General features: G+C 38.1%; 2 protein-coding genes across 2 annotated transcripts; both read left to right on the top strand.

The window, feature by feature from the left end:
* The first annotated feature begins 293 nt into the window (after positions 1-293).
* vsx1 (visual system homeobox 1 homolog, chx10-like) lies at positions 294-7,944 on the top strand. Its single transcript, XM_041790229.1, has 5 exons — positions 294-720; positions 4,300-4,375; positions 5,018-5,141; positions 5,556-5,751; positions 7,619-7,944. The coding sequence occupies exons 1-5, from the start codon at positions 297-299 to the stop codon at positions 7,942-7,944; spliced, it is 1,146 nt and encodes a 381-aa protein (XP_041646163.1). The 5' UTR covers positions 294-296.
* A 3,615-nt stretch (positions 7,945-11,559) lies between these two features.
* LOC121510671 (zinc finger protein 708-like) lies at positions 11,560-18,449 on the top strand. Its single transcript, XM_041788824.1, has 5 exons — positions 11,560-11,734; positions 13,084-13,237; positions 13,364-13,422; positions 14,527-14,593; positions 16,159-18,449. The coding sequence occupies exons 1-5, from the start codon at positions 11,609-11,611 to the stop codon at positions 17,382-17,384; spliced, it is 1,632 nt and encodes a 543-aa protein (XP_041644758.1). The 5' UTR covers positions 11,560-11,608; the 3' UTR covers positions 17,385-18,449.
* The last annotated feature ends 658 nt before the right edge of the window (positions 18,450-19,107 follow it).

The following is a 19,107-nucleotide window of genomic DNA, read 5'->3' as shown; positions in this document are numbered from 1 at the left end:
TCCCTCTCGCTGCCGGACCCCCGGGGCCCCGCGGAGGTGCTCCTCTCCCTCGTGCCCGCTCCTCCTCCATCAAAGATAAACAACATAAATTAAAAAGTCTCAGAGAAAATCCTGATCGGATTGAAGGAAAATTGGTGGCAATTAATCCTCGGGGATTGAGCGAGGGAAGAGGGCCAGCTCTGGCTCCTGATTGGCTGCCGCAGTGATCCTCGGAGGCTGAGGCCGGATAAAAGGGGGCGGCCGTGGCCCTCATCCTCAAGCCTGTTCTGGACCACTTCAGATTCTCAGTGAGCACCATGACGGCCCGGGACGAGGTCAGCGAAGAGAAGCCCAAAATGAAGCTCTTCTCCCCCGGATTCGGGATGGACAAGTCCCGGCTGGCGGCCCCGGGGCTCCGCTCCAAAGGCTTCGCCATCACCGACCTGCTGGGTCTGGAGTCCGACCTGCAGGCTCGGCAGCAGCCCGCCTCTACTCACGGCCTGGGCCTGTCCTCCGCGGGCTCGGGGCCCGGGGCCGAGCAGCAGGGGGCCGGCGGAGGCCTCGGAGGGTTCTCGTTACCGGGAGGCTCTCTGCCGCTCGGACTCGGGTTTCTGTGCAGCCTGGCGGCCCAGCAGCCCGCCGGGGCGCCCTGCTTCCTCCCGGGACACCTGCCGCTGCTGCAGGCGCGCGCGGACAGCCACTACCTGAGGGACCTGGAGGCCCAGAGGGACCCCTACTCCGGTAGGCCCGGTTATCTCTGTTTAGACCTCCTAAACCTTTAAAATGATCGATCAGATCCTTTATTATCAGCACTGATCGATAAGAGCTGCTTCCTGTTTAAATCCTGAAAACTGAAATTCATCAGATTATTTCAGTTATTTTCAGATTTGTGGAACAGAAACGTTCAGTTTCACTCTGATCGATGTGTTTGGAGATTTAAAGAGCAGAAACAGAGAGGATTTATTTCTTTTATTGATTTTATTGAGCTCAAACTAAACTTTGGTTCGTTGGTTTTTTACTGAAGACGTTTTTAAGAATCACTGAGATCCTTCCGTTCATCAATCAGTGAATTCATTAAACTTTATTTAAACAGCAGCCTCCAGACAAACTCAGAGAGTTTAAAAAAATAGATTAAAAGGAGGAATATTGACACAGATTTGATCAGATAAAGGCTGAAATATTTGATGAGTAAAGGTTTTTCTTTATTCTGATATCTCCATCCTCCTCAAACAGTGGAGTATTCTCTCTGTTTAAGTCTGCAGGACTAAACTGTCTAGAGGCCGACAACCAATCAGGATTTTCACTTTTTTTTAAATTGTTGCGGTTTGTTAAAAATCCTAATTTTAGTCAAACATGTAAATATATAAATAATAAAGGCAGTAGTCTGTTTAAAGTAGATCTATTAGTGAGGTTTATTTCAGAGTACATTTTCTACCAAAGTAAAAATAAGAAAGTCTAAAATCTCTAAGTGACATGATTTCATAAATCTAATTTCTGATGAGAGAAGTTTTTAACATCACTCAACATAAATCAGGTCATTTATAAATAAAATGTATAATTTATGTTTAATAATTCATGCAAAAAAAAAAAAAAATCATAAAATAGAGGAACCATCCTGTAGGCCAGAGCCTAAACAATAACACAGAGGAGATTTCATGATTCAGACTTTATTCTAAAATCAGAGAGAATAAATGTGCATTTATCTGACCACAACACTTCTATATCAGACCTTTTATTTCCTTATTGATGTTGCTGTTAGAGTGATTAACTATCAGACTGAATATTTGGATTAAAATGAGAATAAAAATCTAAAGATCTTTACAGTAACACTGGAACAAAATACAGCAGTGATAAACTCATCATTATCTGAAAACATAAACCGTCAGCAGAGTTAAATAATCAGATAAACTCCTGATAAAAATGTTTAGACTCCGTTTTTAAAGACTCGACTGAGACAAAAACAGATCTTTATAAAACTGATGAAATAAAGGTTTAGGTTTTAGGCTAAACGTCAGCGCTGGACTGTTGGTGTGAAGTCACTGATATTTCTACACTGTGTGAATATATCAGTGTATCTATGAACAGTTAAACTATTGGTAATGATTTGATATCAGTGTTTAGATTGGTTTATTGAAAATAATCAAAGAGAAGAAATGTTGAGACTGAAATTAAAGACTTTATGACTAAAACTAAAAGGATCAAAAACAACTATAAAAAGACTGAAGCTAAAGAAAAATTAAATCTGAAGACTGAAGTTAAACAAACTCAGCTTTATTATCCAGAGCTAACGACATAAAAGAGTCTAGAGAAACTGAGAGAACACATTAGACTTTATGGAGTGTGTCCTCTCAGGGCCTCCGTACATTAGAAACCTTCTTTCTTCATTTCTTTTAAAAATCCCCGACCCTCTGAGAACAGATCCATGACCCACTTTTAGGTCCTGACCCACCAGTTGAAAACCAGTGCTTTAAATCATTTAGTTAGAAATGAAATGATGAGCAGAACGGCTCCAGTGAAGACGAATGAATTATAGGACGAAGGATTTAAAAACAGAGAGGTTCTCGTTTTATTATAACAATCATTAAATCTCCAGGTTCAGCTGTTGACATCAGGGATTTATTATCAGGGCTGTTTATTAGGGTTTTGTCCTGTCCCTTTATTTTTGGTCTTAATGAAGGCCTAAATCCTGTTTGTTCTTTTTATCATCAGTATTTTAAATTCACATTACTGTCTGTGCTGTTTAGGGTCATTTGCTGCTTCTCCCTAAAATAAAACTGATGTGTTTATAATCCTAAATGATCACATGAAGTCATATTCAGTACAGTGCTGCTCTTTATGCCACATCATTTAAAAAACACATCTTTGTTATATTAGGATCTAAGGCTGCCTTCAGTCGCCAGCAGTTTTAAATTTAGACAATTTTACTGAACTGTTTGGTTTTTTTTTTTTTGTTATATTTTAGTCATTTTAACCTTTTTAGTTTAAGTCAATAAAAAGTTCTTCCATTTTTGTCTTTATTTTCAGTCACAATATTTATTCTCTTTAAACTTATTCAATCAGCCAAACTTTAAAGTCAGTATAAATCTAAAACCCTCATATTAATGAACCATCAATAGTTTAATTTATTAATGAATAGACAGAAGATTTTTAAATTAAAATGAGGAATTAGAAAACAAGAGAAAAAAAAATCTGTTTTTATTTCTGTTCCCTTTTTTCATTTTCCAAAAACAACAAAAAAAGAGAGGCGGTTCATTTTTGATCCTGTTGTTTTTGTGTTCAGATCAGAGGACAGAACACTGGTGATCTAACATTCTTTTCCCTCTAAGCGGGGTCACCCGCTGAGGGTGTTCTGTGAAAAAGAATGTTACGTGTTAATGTCTTCTACTCTTTGATCGTCCTTTTATGATCAGAACATCAAAACAAAGAGATGAAAAATGAACTGACTGGATGAGAACCCTGGGCTTAAAACAGTCTACTGTCAGAAAATCACAATAAAGAGGAAGCTTCAGATAAACATGAAGCAGCTTTGACCAATCAGGAGTCATCAAACGGTCGCCTGGGCAACAACATCCAAACCCTGCTCTTCCTCCTCCATCCTCCTCTCTTCTCTCTCTGCTGCTGAAAACCGTGTGATGTCTGTGCTGTTTGTGATCACTTTATCAATATTTATTGATGACTATTGATCCTTATTGATCATTACTGATGATTATTGGTGATTATTGATCATTACTGATGATTATTGGTGATTATTGATCATTACTGATGATTATTGGTGATTATTGATCATTACTGATGATTACTGGTGATTATTGATCATAACTGATGATTACTGGTGATTATTGATCATAACTGATGATTACTGATGATTATTGGTGATTATTGATCATAACTGATGATTATTGGTAATAATTGATCATTATTGGTGATTACTGATGACTACTGGTGATTATTGATCATAACTGATAATTACTGATGATTATTGGTGATTACTGATCATAACTGATGATTATTGGTGATTATTGATCATAACTGATGATTATTGGTGATTATTGATCATAACTGATGATTATTGGTGATTATTGATCATAACTGATGATTATTGGTGATTATTGATCATTACTGATGATTATTGGTGATTACTGATCATAACTGATGATTATTGGTGATTATTGATCATAACTGATGATTATTGGTGATTATTGATCATAACTGATGATTATTGGTGATTATTGATCATAACTGATGATTATTGGTGATTATTGATCATAACTGATGATTATTGGTGATTATTGATGATTTTTTGTCTTGTTCTGGTTGCAGATGAAGAATGTCTCTCTGATCGTAACGACCCCAAAAGCTCCTCAAACTCTCAGAAGAGGAAGAAAAGGAGACACAGGTGAGAAAAACCACAAATACAATCATTTTAACTCTTCTCTCCAGTTTTATTTTAATTAGAGCAGAAATAAAACCACTCAAAATATTAACCTGTTCATTTAATAAAGGTTAAAACAAACAGATCAAAAATACTTAATTTTATGGGCGGTTTATGATCCAAACTGGCATTTAAAGAGGTTTTTGTATTTAATTTGCAAAATCATGATATAAATAAAATAACACTTCAATAAAGGAAAAAAGGACAAAATAATTTAATGAAAAATAATGTTCTATCTTGACTGATCTTAACAGTGAATGAGTTTTTCTTAACAGGGTATAAGGGTTAATCCTCATTTTTAATTTTTTTTATTTAATTCTGGATTTTTTTTGTCTGTTTGTTTTTTTTTTTTACATGTTTTTATCGAAAGGGAGCTGACAAAAATACAATCATACATTTAATTATTTAAGTAGCTAGACTGTATTATGAATAAAGATCTAAAAAGAGAATAAATCTGTTAATTGAAGATAAAAATGTTAATAACAGCAGAACAAATAAATATATTCCACTATAGATAATTTGAATTATAATAGAATTTAATAATTGGTGATTTAATGGAGGTGCATTCACTGACCCCAGCTCATGTGGGTTTTTTCTGCTCTGTAGGACCGTGTTCACGTCCCACCAGCTGGAGGAGTTAGAGAAAGCCTTCCATGAAGCACATTACCCCGATGTTTACGCCCGCGAGATGCTCGCCATGAAGACGGAGCTGCCCGAGGACAGAATACAGGTGAGAGAGCGAGATCAACACACCGCTCGTCAATAAGAAATAATCATCAGTTATCAAAGCTGAGAGACTCACAAATACAATTCTTTAGGGTGATAAATTTTTAAATCCATTAAATCTAAGAGGATTTTATCCTCATTTTAACTAAAATACAGGCCTCATTTAAAAAAAAATTGTTAGGTTCAGAAACCCTCAGTGGATTATGAGAGCTGTTAGAGCGGTGTGAGGTGATTGTACGGAGGTCAAAAGAGGAAAATAAAAATGATCTGACTCTCTTGTTTTAGATTTGGTTTCTGATTGGTTGATAAGAGCGTCAAACATGTAATATTTTAATAAACGAACAAAAATAGACTGACCTCTCTATACAGTCATTTTTTACTTTTAGCAGTTTATTTGACGTTTTTTGTTTCCCCCCAGGTTTGGTTCCAGAACCGTCGTGCAAAGTGGCGAAAGCGTGAGAAGTGCTGGGGTCGCAGCAGCGTTATGGCGGAGTATGGTCTGTACGGGGCGATGGTTCGTCACTCCATCCCGCTGCCGGAGTCCATCCTCAACTCGGCCAAGAACGGCATGATGGGATCCTGCGCCCCTTGGCTGCTCGGTGAGCCGCATACACGTCAGTGCCACGCACACGCACCACACCACGCACCAGTGCACAGCACTCACAACATAGATCATACATACACCGCAAACACCAAACTTTGTTTGAATGACACCACCAGGGGGCGCTTAATCAAAACCAAAACAAGTAAGGACGAGTAGAGATGCCAGCTCCATCCACCTCTGCGGGTCACATTTTGTTTTGAACTGATGACTGATCAATAAAACCTTGCTCCATGCGCTGTATTTGATAAACCACAGCTTTGGTCTCATGGAAGAATTTCATATAATAAGGGAGAAAAGCGGTTAAAAGTGGCCTTCCTGGTTGATACTATCAGAACTACAGCTTTTCTCCCTCATTATGTCAAATTCATCTGGTGTTTACTGTTAAATACAGAGTTTAGAGGGCAGTTTTTACTGAACAGAGCCCTCAGTTCAAAATAACCAGAGAGCAGCACAAATCTACTCGACTCAGAAATATCTAGAGGGGGGGGGGGGTGTCAACATACTGGTAAAATCATAAAATTCAGGTTTTAAATAACGCCATGAAGTTTAAATGACGGCTGCAGTGAGGGTCATACGGGTGCTCTCTGTCAAAGCATTTAATCGACACAGTCGGCAGAATTTTACCATTTTTTTGTTTTATTTCTCCAGTCAGATCCATTTTCTGTTAACGTTTGATTTATTCATGAATGTCCCTGTCCAAACCTCATCAGTCCGAGAATATAAATCAAATGCATCAATATTATTTTGTCATTGAACACATTCAGTCCAGAAACCATCAGGAAGTACTAACGCCATGGTCAGACTCCTCGATCTTTAATGGGTCTGTCTATGGTCCGTGTACTTTCAGGTAGTACACTTCCTGGCTGAAACGAGCCTCAGAAATCCAGAGAAACTCTTGTTAATCCCTGGTTTTTTTCTTCCGGAAAAAACATGAAAGAACAAAAATGTTATCATTTTTTTTTTTTTTGTTTCAGACACAAAAAAGGTCAATTTTATGTATTTTCTAGTTTATTTTTGTCTGGCTTTCATGAAAGACTTAAGGAAAGAGACATCCTGTGAACCAATGGGGAAAGTCAGCATTTCAAAATAAAAGCCTCCATATCAAAATAAAAGCCTGTAAAGCAATGCATAGTGTTCTACATAAATAATAATAATAGGCCTTTAATTTTACTATGAAACACAATGGATGACTATACAGGCTTTTATCTTAGCATGAGGGCTTTTATTTTGAAATGTTTACCTTTCTTACTGTTTTACGTGTCTTTCTGTTCTTCATGTCTTTCTTTAAAACAAGAAAATCAAAACTGACAAAAACATCGATTAGATCAATTTTTGTTTTTGCTTTTGTGACTGAAACAATGAATTTGGAATTTTTAAATTTCTTTTCAAATGAAAAAAAAAAACCAGAATAAAGAGAGATTCTCTTGAATGTGAGCCTCATTTCAACAAGGAGTTGGAATTCCCTTAAACATTTAACAGACGGTGCATTTTCATTTTAAAGGGAGAAAACCAAAATCAGGAAACAAGCTGTTTCCCAAAAACTTAAAAAAAAAGAAAAACAAACAAAGGAAGGGTTTCTGGTAGTTTAAATGTAAATTAAGAACAAATAAAAGATTTTAAAGTTTTTGTTTTCCCCCTCTCCCAGAGGTCTGTATAATGATCTGATCATGATCTAGATAACAGATAAAACCATAGATCTTCAGAGCCGTCAGGTCCTGAAACCCTACGACTGCTGTATCGGGGTTATCATGGTGTGTAGTCTGACCCCAGCATTAGGATCGCCATCTTTAATTTTAATAGTTTATTGATGTTTAAAGCCATGTGACGATCGTGTAAATGCTACAGTCCGAACTGAATCTCTGTTTCTGTCCTCACAGGAATGCACAAGAAGTCCCTAGAAATGTCCAAGAAGTGTTCCAGCCCTCCAGAGTCAGACTCCAACCGCTCCGACTCGTTCTGTGACGCCCGTGAGCGCCGGGGTAGCGGTGGCGGTGCCTGCGAGTCGCGTCAGACTGAACCAGAGGAGGAGGAGCTGCTGGAGATGGAAGATGAGGATATGGAGGAGGAGGTGGCCATTGACCTGTCCAGCTCCTCTAAACAGCAGCAGCAGCAACAACAACCAGAGGAGGCCGCAGGCTCGCTAAGCTCCGCTGCCTCCTCGCCACGGCGGCAGAGCGGCAGCGAGTCCGACAAACACAGCTGAAAATCGAGCAAAAAAAAAGATCGGACTGAAAATGAGGCGGTGAGGCCACGATGGTGCAGCGGGATTGGATCGACTCTTTCAGGAGTAACAGCCAACCAGTGGACGAGTTCGCCACTTTGATCTTATCATAGAGATCTATGGGAGTTTCAAAATAAGAGCTCTATGGGAATTTCAAAATAAGAGCACTATGGTGAATTTCAAAATGAGAGCTCAGTGGGGTTTTTCAGAATAAGAGCATGCTGATAAAACAGAGCATGCTAAAAAATCCAATCCAACACAGACAAAAATATTAAGGTTAATATCCAAATGTAGGACAGTGTGGGGCTAGAGACACTCTTACTAGAACAAATATCAATGAAGAGGATCGTTCATTCTGGTAAAGAAAACCTTGAGAATTTTTTGTTTTAAAGTTGTAAATTTAAGAGAAAAAAATGAGTTTTAAATTTCTGAAATTTATTGGAAAAAAAATTCAATTTTTGAGTTTTAAAAATTTAAAATTTAAAAGAAAAAATGTTTGTAGTATGAGAAAAATGTGAGACATTCAACTTCAAAATTCGGAAATCTGAAAAAAATCAAAAATCGCAAATTTACAAGAAAACTGGGAAATTTTCAGATTTTAAAAGTTTGAATTTTTTAAGAAAAAAACGTATTGTTTTCAAGATTAAAAAAAGTTGTGAATTTACAAGAACCAAAGTCATTCTTTTTTAAAATCATAGGGTCAAAAATCATGGTGAAAGACAATCAGACCAGATGAAGCTGTTTTTCGTACGCCAGTCCTGCAGTTAAATTAAGAGCCTGATTAAGTTCTCCTTTTACTGGGACTGTTTAACAAGGAAGCTGTGATTTTAATCTAGAATAATCACATTAGCATTATTATCTGGACATATACATATGAGACATTCCAAGACCTATCCAACTACTACTTTCAGTTTGGTTTCTCATAAATTTAGGTCCTCAACCTGAAATTTTTGAGTTTATAAAGTAAAATTTAGATTAACTCAAAACAATTTTTGGGAAACTGTTTTCCTTAAAAAAATACTTCTCCGCAATTAAAAGATCCTCTTTATTATTTTATTTCTTAGAGTGTCCCTAATACCCCGAAGCTCAGATGTGATGTGGATTAGTTTATCTGAGCTCTCATTTGAAGACTCCTTTATTCTTGTAAGCTGTAATCAGAGTCGATCCAAAAACCTCCACCAGTCCCTCCCATATACTTCATTTGCTATTTTAATTAAGTGCTTGCACTGAAGCTTGTTTACTGTTGAACATGAATTTATTTATTTAATTTTACATTTGTTATTTATTTAAAATGTGAAACTGGACTGCTATGCTACGTGCTAGCAAATCAAAGGGATTTTAAACATTTAAGAAAGAGCTGCTAATATTACGGAGGTAAAAATCTGGTTCATTTTCTCCGTAGTGGATTTGATAATTCGCCATCTCATAACTATCAATGGTAGCCTGACCATGATCTACCTGAGTGAGAAAGATGGTCTACACTCCTGTAGATGATCCACAGTCCTCACGTGTTGAAGCTTAAGCTACATGCTAACGTGACGTTAGCCACCTCAGCTCCAGGACAGGGAGTGGACTCTTTCAGGAGGATGTAAATGAAGATGTCTCTGTCTGTGTTTATTATCGTACCGTTCTGAGAGTCTGGTGTTTGTCCTCGGTTCGTCTCCTGAAAATTAGAGGCTGTTTAATGTTTTATTCCTGTTGGTTTTTGTGTTTAATAGTTCGATTCTCTTTCAAGCGCTAACAGGCGCTCTGTTGATGAATGTAAATGAAATGTAATATTTAAAAATCTGTTTATTATTATTATATGTATATACAGCAGCAGATTCAGCTGATGTGGAATAAAATATTTTTTGGCATCAATTCAGTTTTAATTTTAATTATTTAACACAAAACAAACACTCATTAATGTCTACAATGGATCTATATTTATCAGCCCACGGCACAACATTCATGTCCAAGCTTCAACCCCGAATTCCAAAATAGTTGGGTCGCTGTGTAAAATGTCAAAGAAAAAAAAAAAAGAAAGAAAAAAAGAAGTCAATGACAACAGCATAGCAGATTTTGGAACTAAGACATTTGACCATTTCATGAAAAATATTAGCTCATTTTGAATCTGATGGCAGCATCACACCTCAAAAAAGTAGGGACAGGGCCATGTTTACCATTGGGTAGCACCTCCTCTTCTTTTAACAACAGTCTTTAAACATTTAGGAGGTAAGGAGGCCAGCTGATGGGGGTTTGGTTAGAGCAAAGTTGTCCCAAAATTAGAAAAGAGGCCAAAAACAAGCAAAAAGTGGCAACAATTGGCTTAAGTTGCAAAAAGGCATAGATAGTGGTAAAATGGGATTAAAAATTGGTTGAAATGGCTTCAAATTGGCAAAAATGGGTGGAAATTTGGTCAAATGGGATGAAAAATTGACATAAACTGGCAAAAAAAGGTTAACTGGGACAGAAAAATTGGCAGAAATGGGTTAAACTGGCAAAAATAAGCTATCAAAAATTAAAATGTGGTTAAAATGGGCAAAATGGGTGTAAAATGTAAAAAAAAAAAAAAGTGGTTAATAATGGCAATAATGGTTCAACAGAGGCAATGTTGATGTGAAGTGGCAGGAATTGGTTTAGAAGTGGAAAAAACAGGCAGAAGAAAGTGTTGGAAGGGGTTTAAAATGGACAAAAATTGGTTTTATGTGACAAAAATGTGTTAAAATTAGCAAACCTGATGGGAAAAAGTGATAAAAATGGGTTACAATTTGACAGAATTGGCGTAGAATTGGTGGCAACAGTGTAATTTAAAAAATAATCTTTTTTAGGGCATCTGGACACCCTCTCTCAGTGTCTCCCAACCCCCATGGGGGTCCTAACACCAACACTGAGAACCACTGGTTTAAGGGACTTGATATATAGTTGAATTTCATTACAGAAGCTGGGAAAGATGGGTGGACTTTTAAGAACTTAGCCTTTTGTATGAAAAACTTTGCCATAATGAGACATGAACAATAATACCATAATAATCTAAATGAATCCTTGTATTGGCTTTGCTATGTAACCTTTCTCTGACTTGTTAACTGGGTGAGAGTGTGACATAAAGAGATGCTCTGTTGTCTCATTTGAAAAACACACATTCATTGCTTTCGATGCCAAATCATAACCTTAAGAATTCATTTGAGTAGATATTATTCATTATTTTGTAAGGAATTTCTCTAATTTTTGATGGAATTGGATATTTAAAGAACTCTCTTCCATCAGCCCAGATGAGATCATATGAAACGATGTGGTGATTATTGAGGCCAGGGATTCAACCTTGGTGTCCCCTCAAACGGAATGCAGTGGTCGCCTAGAGTACATCAAAGTCTAGGGAGCGTGTCAAAGTCTAAGTTTTATGCCACTTTATTTTTAAAGTACTGTTAAGACAGTCAAAGTCAATCACTTTAAGGCCAACGTCTTTTATTTTATCTTAACCTTATTGCCTTTGATCATGTAGTGTGGTTTAGGATGGGTAAATGTTGCCGGAGATCTGGCAGGGCAGTCGAAACGCCATCAGAAGCGGACATAAGCTGATGGACACGACAACTACGTCACTTCCTTTGTCCTCACTGACTAGGCTAGCCGTTTCCTTGCTAGGCTAAGCGACAGTTCACTGCTCAACATGGTGGATTTAAACACTCTTAAAGCCGAACTGACGGTTATCGTGAATGATTTGGCCAAGGCGGTGGTAACGGGAATATTTAACACGGCGGAGAAAGTTACTTTAAAGAAACAAAATCCGGAAATGGTAAGTTACAGAGCTAACTGTAGCTAGCTGCTTTACGTTCATAAAGCTTCCGGTTTGACGTCAACACAAATGTTTTAATGTTAGGTCCTGTTAACTTAATTACCAAAACAAATTCATCATATTACAGCGAGATTTTCCTTATCTTCCCTCATTTTAAGCCCTTCAGATGGATTTAAATCAGAACTTAATTCGAAATGAAAACATTTAAGGGTCGAGAGAGGGAGACAACAGCTCTCTTTTTAATATTATGGAGTGTAGAAATCTTTAAGAACAGATCCAAGGCTACAGGGCTGGGAAATATGCCGATTTGAAGCATATCCTGGTCTATTTTATATCAGATAAAGTTAAAGACCGTATTGTATATGTGGTAAACTTGGTGTGATTTAAAGTCTTTCAGGCTGAAAGCTGAGAAATAATAGTGTACGGTACAGTTTTATAGTCAAAACCATCAACACTAATCTGCTTGTTGATGACATAATCTGTTTGACATGTTTAAATGGGGAATGGTTATTTCATTTGATTTATTAAACGGATGAGTTGTATTTTTTATTTATTTATTTTTTTTGTAAAATGTGGTATTTATAAATCCTGTTTAATCCTACAACAAAAATAAAAGACAGACATTTAATATTTGTGCTTTTTTTTTTTTTTTACTAGCAGATTTTGCAGACAAGCTGTTTTCACAGTCGATTCTTCTAATCGATTCATGCCTTTATTGATTCCCTTGTCGATTCCTTCCTGTGAATTTTCTTTTTGGAAAAAGTTGACTATTTTATTGAGCCTCTTTCTCTCTGAACGCTGAAGAAGATGTCTGCCACCTTCAGTGAGAGTCAGTGACAAGCACACTTCAATTACTGGCTATAACAACTTGCATGCTGCGTTCACATTGTTTATTCGCTTTTGTGGTTAAGAACAATACATTACCCACAATCCTAGAGTGTCACAGAGACGTCTCTGATTGGCTGATCTCTCCTAAGGCATGAAAGTTCTGTGTTCAAATGGGTAAGGCAGCTAATTTAGTAAATTTAATGTTTGGTTTTCAACAAATGATGGTTGAAATGAATTATCAAAATAATTGAGACAGTTACCGCCTGTAGAAGGCAGTCATCAGACACACCTTGAACATAACATGTAGAATTTAAATAGTTTGTGCTAGAATGTGCAGATCTGAAACTTAACAGATCAACAGGACTACTAAATCCACAGATGCAGAGATTTACATCTGAATGATGGACTCTTAGGAAGTCTTAAAGGTCTGTGCATGCTTCAAAAATCTGAAAAAGGCTATCATCCATTTTCTGCACTGTTCAGGGTACCATAAAGTTTCATGTTTTATGTCAATCTTTCAGGAGACGCTCAGGTCTCTGGTGGATAGTTGGTGTGTTGAAGCTGTGGAGAAAATCCTGAATGCCTTTCAGCTCTTTGCATTAAAGAATGAAAAGGGTCCAAAGATCCAGAAAGATCCAGTTCAGAATGCTGAAGGTTCATTGAAGACCACAGAAGGTGAGCCTTTACCAAGGACAGAACTAAAAAAAACTCAGATTTACGAGTTCAGTTAAGAGCTAGATGGATGAAAAATGAAACATATAAGGGTCTGACTGCTAATTTATGATCCGGTATGTGTTTCAGGAGAGGACAGCGGTGCAGAGCCACCTCCCCCAAATCAGACGTTCATCCTGGTGTATGGGGTCAGTGATTTATTCCACATCCAGTCACATATCCAGTTTACATTTTCATTTATGGTTCAGATAATGAGTGACATTACTTTAGTCTGTGCATCCATCCTCTGCATTATCAACCAGTGCTGACCTGACATCAAAACTCATGATTCTAACAACAGCCCATACATCGTCTCTGTGTCTCTGGTATCCCTACATGCTGATAAGAATGAATGGGGCCAATTAGCCACCAGCTAAAAGGCTAGTGGTGTCTCTTTAACAGCTTTTCTCCCTCATATTGTCAATAACAAGCTTTTAAAGACTACAACGATATACTATTTTGATCATAAATCTAGTGAAGTACTGGTTGGACTGGAATGAAAATGGGGGGCTAGACTGGCCTGTATGTAAAAGGCAAGAATTAGCAATGGGAAGTCACAATGGCTAGCTTCAAGAGGTAAACAAGTAAAAGGCAACAGTTTGTGGGTCCAAAGTTGTTGTTTTTTTGTTTTTTTTTTGATTAGCTAAAAAAGGCAAATGTTGGTATCGGCAGATATCAAAATTTCTGCCGATATTGACATCCGATATTTTGGCTGTGAATATCAGCATACTGTATATCATTTGTAAAATTTGGCCATATATACTAATAAATTAGTGGAGTTTTAGGCTGGACCAACAGACCTACGTAAGTTGAGATGGTTTTCTTTATTCATCCTCATTCTTTAAACTTTAAAATGTGTTTTAAGAAAAAAAAGTTTGTTTCGTTGTTCATCTTCAAACCTTAAACTGTGTTCAAATGACTGAATTTTGAATAGAATGAAACATATCTAAATATCGATATTGTTATGGACTAAAATTAATCTGTAAATATCGGCATATCTGATATCCACAAAAATCCAAATCGTGCATCCCTAATATTGCGGTTGAGGAATCAGAACTGGAAGATCTAAATATTGAACCAATTTTAATACACAGTCATGCCTGCCCCTCATGAGGTTGATGAATTATTTAATCATTTAAAATCAACACAGTGATAAATGATATTATCCAGATCTTAAGGTCAAACAGTATGACTGTTTTAGATTTTTGTCCTCTTTGATCAGCTCTAACCTCGTCTCTGTCTCTGTTTTTTAGAGCGCTCCTGTTGACTCCCATTGCGTCCTTCTTTCACTGCAGAGTAACGCTAATGAAGAAACTAACCGTGAGTGAAAAATGTATTTATGCGGCCATTTACCACGACAATATTTCAGAGGATAATTCTGACACTCATTGTTTATCTTGTTGTTTATTTGGATCCTCATTAGCTTTGGCACAGCTACTCTTCCTGTGGTCTGTAAGAGGATGAGCTAACATGCAGATATCCCATACAAGATTAATTAAAGGGAAACATACTAAAATAAAAGTTCACCCCTAACAATACATTAATTGATGTTCTAAATGAATAAATGCTTTATTTCAGTTATATACATGTCGATAAAAATGAGCATCAAATAAGAATTTTCATATAAGATCTGTCAGTGAGTAACTGAAAAAGGAATAGGCTGAGGCCAGTGGCTTATTTGAGCCTCTCCTGTATCATCTAAGGATTAACCCAGAAAATCAGCAATACAATGACCAAGACTAGGTTAAAACCTAGTATATGGCTGACTGCAGCTATCTGGGATGCCTGGTTAAATGTATTTTGGCAGAGTGATTAGGTTTTTTGAGAATGTAATTATGCTGTCCCTTGTTTCTGTAGGTTGAGAACTGAAGGATCCCAAAAGTTTACTCCCCTGTCAGCAGTAAACAGCTAACCTGACATGCAAGATAGACTGTTTCATATCTCCACTACATGAATATATTTCACATTCATCTGGGAAAGCTCTCATAGAAGCCACTGGGAAAGGGCAGGACTTTTAAAAAAATTTCTCGAAAGGTAATTGGAGCAACGTTTTGTCTGTCACATTCATTACGAACCAATCAGAGCAACAAGACAACAACACCGCTTCCTCAGATTGTTAATGGGGGAGCGCCGCCGTAGCTGCCATTAGATACACTGACATACCTCACTCATACTGCTCACAAACCCATGGCGAAGCAGACTGGAAGAAGAGCGAAGACATCTTTTCTCTCACAAAAAGCTTTCAGTGTTGCTTTCTGCCCTTGTCTTAATGAAGAAAACATCGTCCAGTTCTGACAAAACTGCCACTGTAGCTAAGTCCGGGCTAATCACTCCACTACTAGCCATTGTATCCAAACATTCCCACAACAACCAACCCACCATGAAATGCTTTTAGTGTTTTTTTAATTTATACATTTATATTTATTAAGAGCTTTTTCTATTTTTTCTACAAATACCATCACTGCTGATGATGTTGAGCAGTTACTCCTAAATCCGTACTTATGTTTATTCAATAAGTCACAAATTTTAGAAAATTGAAACAGAAAAGAAACCAATTGTAATATTAGTTACAGCTGACCCAAAAAGACTTTACAGATTTATGGAGCCTTGTCAAAAGGGATTTTTTTTTGTTTTGTTTAAATCATCCTTAAGTGTGTGGTGTCGGTGTAAATATAGAGCAGTGAAAAGATAATGTCCCCCTTCCTGATCTCTTATTTTTGCATATTTGTTACACTCAAATGTTTCAGATCTTCAAACTAATGTTGATATTGGACAAAGCTAACTGATGAATGATGATTTTATTTATTAAGGGAAAAAGCCATCACCTCTGAGAGTGTCGATCTGACCCTTTAAACACTAAAATCCTCCTTGGTCTTATTCTGCAGATGAAATTAAAACTGAAGCTCCAGGTGAAGTCACAGCACTGCAGACTGAGCACCCCACCTCCTCTCTGCCCTCACAAGGTGACCATGAATATGCTCGACCGTCCTCACCACCACCGCCTGCATTTTCTGCGGTGAAGAGGAGGATCTCTAAAACAGGCGGGAGGAAGTTTCGACAAAGCAAGCATAAAAAAACAACAAATGCTCCTGAGACTGAGGAGTCGACAGAAACTCTCCCTAGGTGCTTTCAGTGTGGGATGCTTTTTCCAAATGCAGAGCGACTGTCTGACCACCAGAGGAAGTCTCATCCCATGTGCTTGGTGTGTGGGAAGACTTTCACCGGCATCCTGAGACTTCGTGAACATGAGATCAAAGATCACAGGCTGCAGCCGTACGCCTGCGAATACTGCCCCAAGAGGTTTAACCACAAACCACACCTCAACCTGCACATCAAGTGTCGGCACACGGGTGAGAAAAGCTGCCACTGTGACATCTGTGGGAAGGGTTACTCCTCCATCAGCATGCTGAAGACTCACAAGATGACCCACTTTGAGAAGAAGTTCACCTGTGATGTCTGTGGAAGGAGCTTCTACCATGCTTGTCATCTGACTCGCCACAAACTGGTGCACGAGGATGTCCGGCCGCACAAGTGCTCCACCTGTGGGAAAGGCTTCACCCAAGCGGCCAACCTGCGCAGCCATCAGGCGACCCACACCGGGGAGCGGCAGCTCTGCTCCATCTGTGGCAAGAGCTACCGCTGCCTGAAGTACCACATCATCAGCAAACACCCAAATGAGCTCTCTGCCAATGAGCTGCCGGCCACAGACGCCATCGTCTCTTGTGCCGTGTGCAGTAAAAAGTTCCCTAACCAGTCTCAGCTCCGAGTCCACCAGAGAGTCCACACGGGGGAAAAACCGTTTCACTGTGACGTCTGCGGGAAGAGTTACCGCCTGAAGGAGCTGCTGAGGGATCACAAATACACTCACACCGGAGAGAAACCGTACAAGTGCTCTCACTGCTCCAAAACCTTCAACCTGGCCACCAGCTTCATCAGACACCGCAGTATCCACAGCGGCACCACGCCCTACAGCTGCCAGGACTGTGGGAAACACTTCCGCCTACTCACCTTCCTGAAAGCTCACCTGCAGACCAAAGCTCACCTGAAGCAGACTCAGAAGAAGAGCAGCAACCTCTCTGAGATGGGGGTTAACATGGTTACTGTGTTGTAACATGGCCAGAGGTCAGACTCTGCCATCTTTTCATCTGTTACGATGGTCGCTGTTGATAGAAATTCATGCCTGACATGACCCACGAACAGGTAGTTGAGAGGAGAGAAGAGGGTAGTTGGGGGGGAAACATGATCGGGTCAGTACAAAAGAACTGTGTCTAATGTGAAAACGTCCTTTGAATGTCAATGTGAGCCTGTTAGTGGGAAAATTAGCATTTTAGTATTTTTTCTAAATTATTATTTGTTTTATGTTGAATGTATTTATTTTGAAAGATTAGGATGCAATCTTTGTTTTCTGTTTCCCTGCTGCCGGCCGAGGAAATCTACTCAATCGCTCCAGACCCAGAGAAAGACAAGGCCGTGGTTTAGAGGAGAAGCAGCCTTAAAGTGGCTCAAACAGAACAGCTGGATCTGCTGGAGTGGCAGAGCAGCGATCGCGTGTTTGGGGTGTTTGGATGCCATGATGTTGTTGTGCTTGATTGATTTATTTTGCTTCTATCAGCAGATTAACAGAGGATCATTAAAAGTCATAAAGGTGATTAAATCCATTGTAGAAAGACAAAGGTGGGATTAAAGCTGGTATACATCCTTTAATCTGACCTCTGGTCTGCAGAAAAACACACAAACAATCAGAGGATTACACACAGGAGCCCCACTTATCATCCGAATTATCAGCGATCGACCAGATTAAATTATCTGATGATAAAAACACACATAGTCAGACATGGATCTTAAATCTGAGGTTCTGATGGTGAACCAAAACCACGGCTACGTCACAGCGATGCTAGAATCAACATCCACATTCTGACACGTTATTACTACTAAATATATACATCCCTCATTACCTAAGTGCCTGTATGAAGCAGTCCTAGTATCAGTTTCCAGCTGCTGATCTGCATGTTTCACATCATCATCATTAACAAACAAACAACAATCAATGGTCAATAATCCGCCTCCAGCTGCAGGATGAGCCTGCGCTAATTTAATCTACTTAAAGGGTTCAATTTGAAAACAAAGAGCTTTAATAAAACACAAATATACTCAAAATATAATGCTTGTTTTCATCTTTTCAGGGTTCATTCGATCTATTGTTCTGCTTCTGCTGCTGAAAATGTAAAAACGGCTTCATATCTCAGTGCAGGTTTTACACTGATGATGCTGCTCTCTTTTATATTCATAATGATGATAAACTTATTAAGAGAAGAAGAAATCAGTGTAACTCATGCATTCATCATTTTAATGTAATTTTCATTCTTCTGCAGGTGGGCGTGCGTCGTTACAAACCATCAGATACTCTTAACAGAACGATGATTGGGGTGAATTCAGTTCAAATGAGCTTGAAAAGGTTAGAGCATCAGAACTCTTTAACCCTAAAGTAATATTCACATATTTTACCTTAATAAGCCAGTCAGGACAGAAATGTGCACTGTAAAAAAATCAATCATAAAAAATAGAAATATTTTCCCATTTTTTAGATGAATTCTTTTTATCAACTCCAGACAAAGGTTATAATAGTTTTAGATTTTTCATTCGTTTTATTTTTATTTCGTTTTCACTTGTTCGATTTCAGTTTAGTTTTTATTAGTTTTGACTACTGGTTTGTTAGTTTAGTTCACCTTTTATTTTGCAAAAATGCTTCGTTTAAGTTTAGTTTTTTTTTTGTTTTGTTTTGTTTTTTTAGTTTTAGTGTTAGTTTTAGTTTTTACAGATAGATGTCAGGGCTG

The sequence above is a fragment of the Cheilinus undulatus genome, linkage group 6 (genome assembly GCF_018320785.1).
Source record: "Cheilinus undulatus linkage group 6, ASM1832078v1, whole genome shotgun sequence".
Taxonomy (NCBI): Eukaryota; Metazoa; Chordata; class Actinopteri; order Labriformes; family Labridae; genus Cheilinus; species Cheilinus undulatus.
The sequence above is the reverse complement of the archived record's forward strand: the minus strand, read 5'-3'. Positions and strand labels throughout refer to the sequence as shown.

Bases quoted from the DNA above. Each gene is read 5' to 3' on its own strand.
- vsx1 (XM_041790229.1), top strand. From the start codon at position 297: ATGACGGCCCGGGACGAGGTCAGCGAAGAGAAGCCCAAAATGAAGCTC. The intron at 721-4,299 runs GTAGGCCCGGTT...TTCTGGTTGCAG, and splicing joins CCAGAGGGACCCCTACTCCG to ATGAAGAATGTCTCTCTGAT. The intron at 4,376-5,017 runs GTGAGAAAAACC...TCTGCTCTGTAG, and splicing joins AGGAAGAAAAGGAGACACAG to GACCGTGTTCACGTCCCACC.
- LOC121510671 (XM_041788824.1), top strand. From the start codon at position 11,609: ATGGTGGATTTAAACACTCTTAAAGCCGAACTGACGGTTATCGTGAAT. The intron at 11,735-13,083 runs GTAAGTTACAGA...TCAATCTTTCAG, and splicing joins AGAAACAAAATCCGGAAATG to GAGACGCTCAGGTCTCTGGT. The intron at 14,594-16,158 runs GTGAGTGAAAAA...CTTATTCTGCAG, and splicing joins CGCTAATGAAGAAACTAACC to ATGAAATTAAAACTGAAGCT.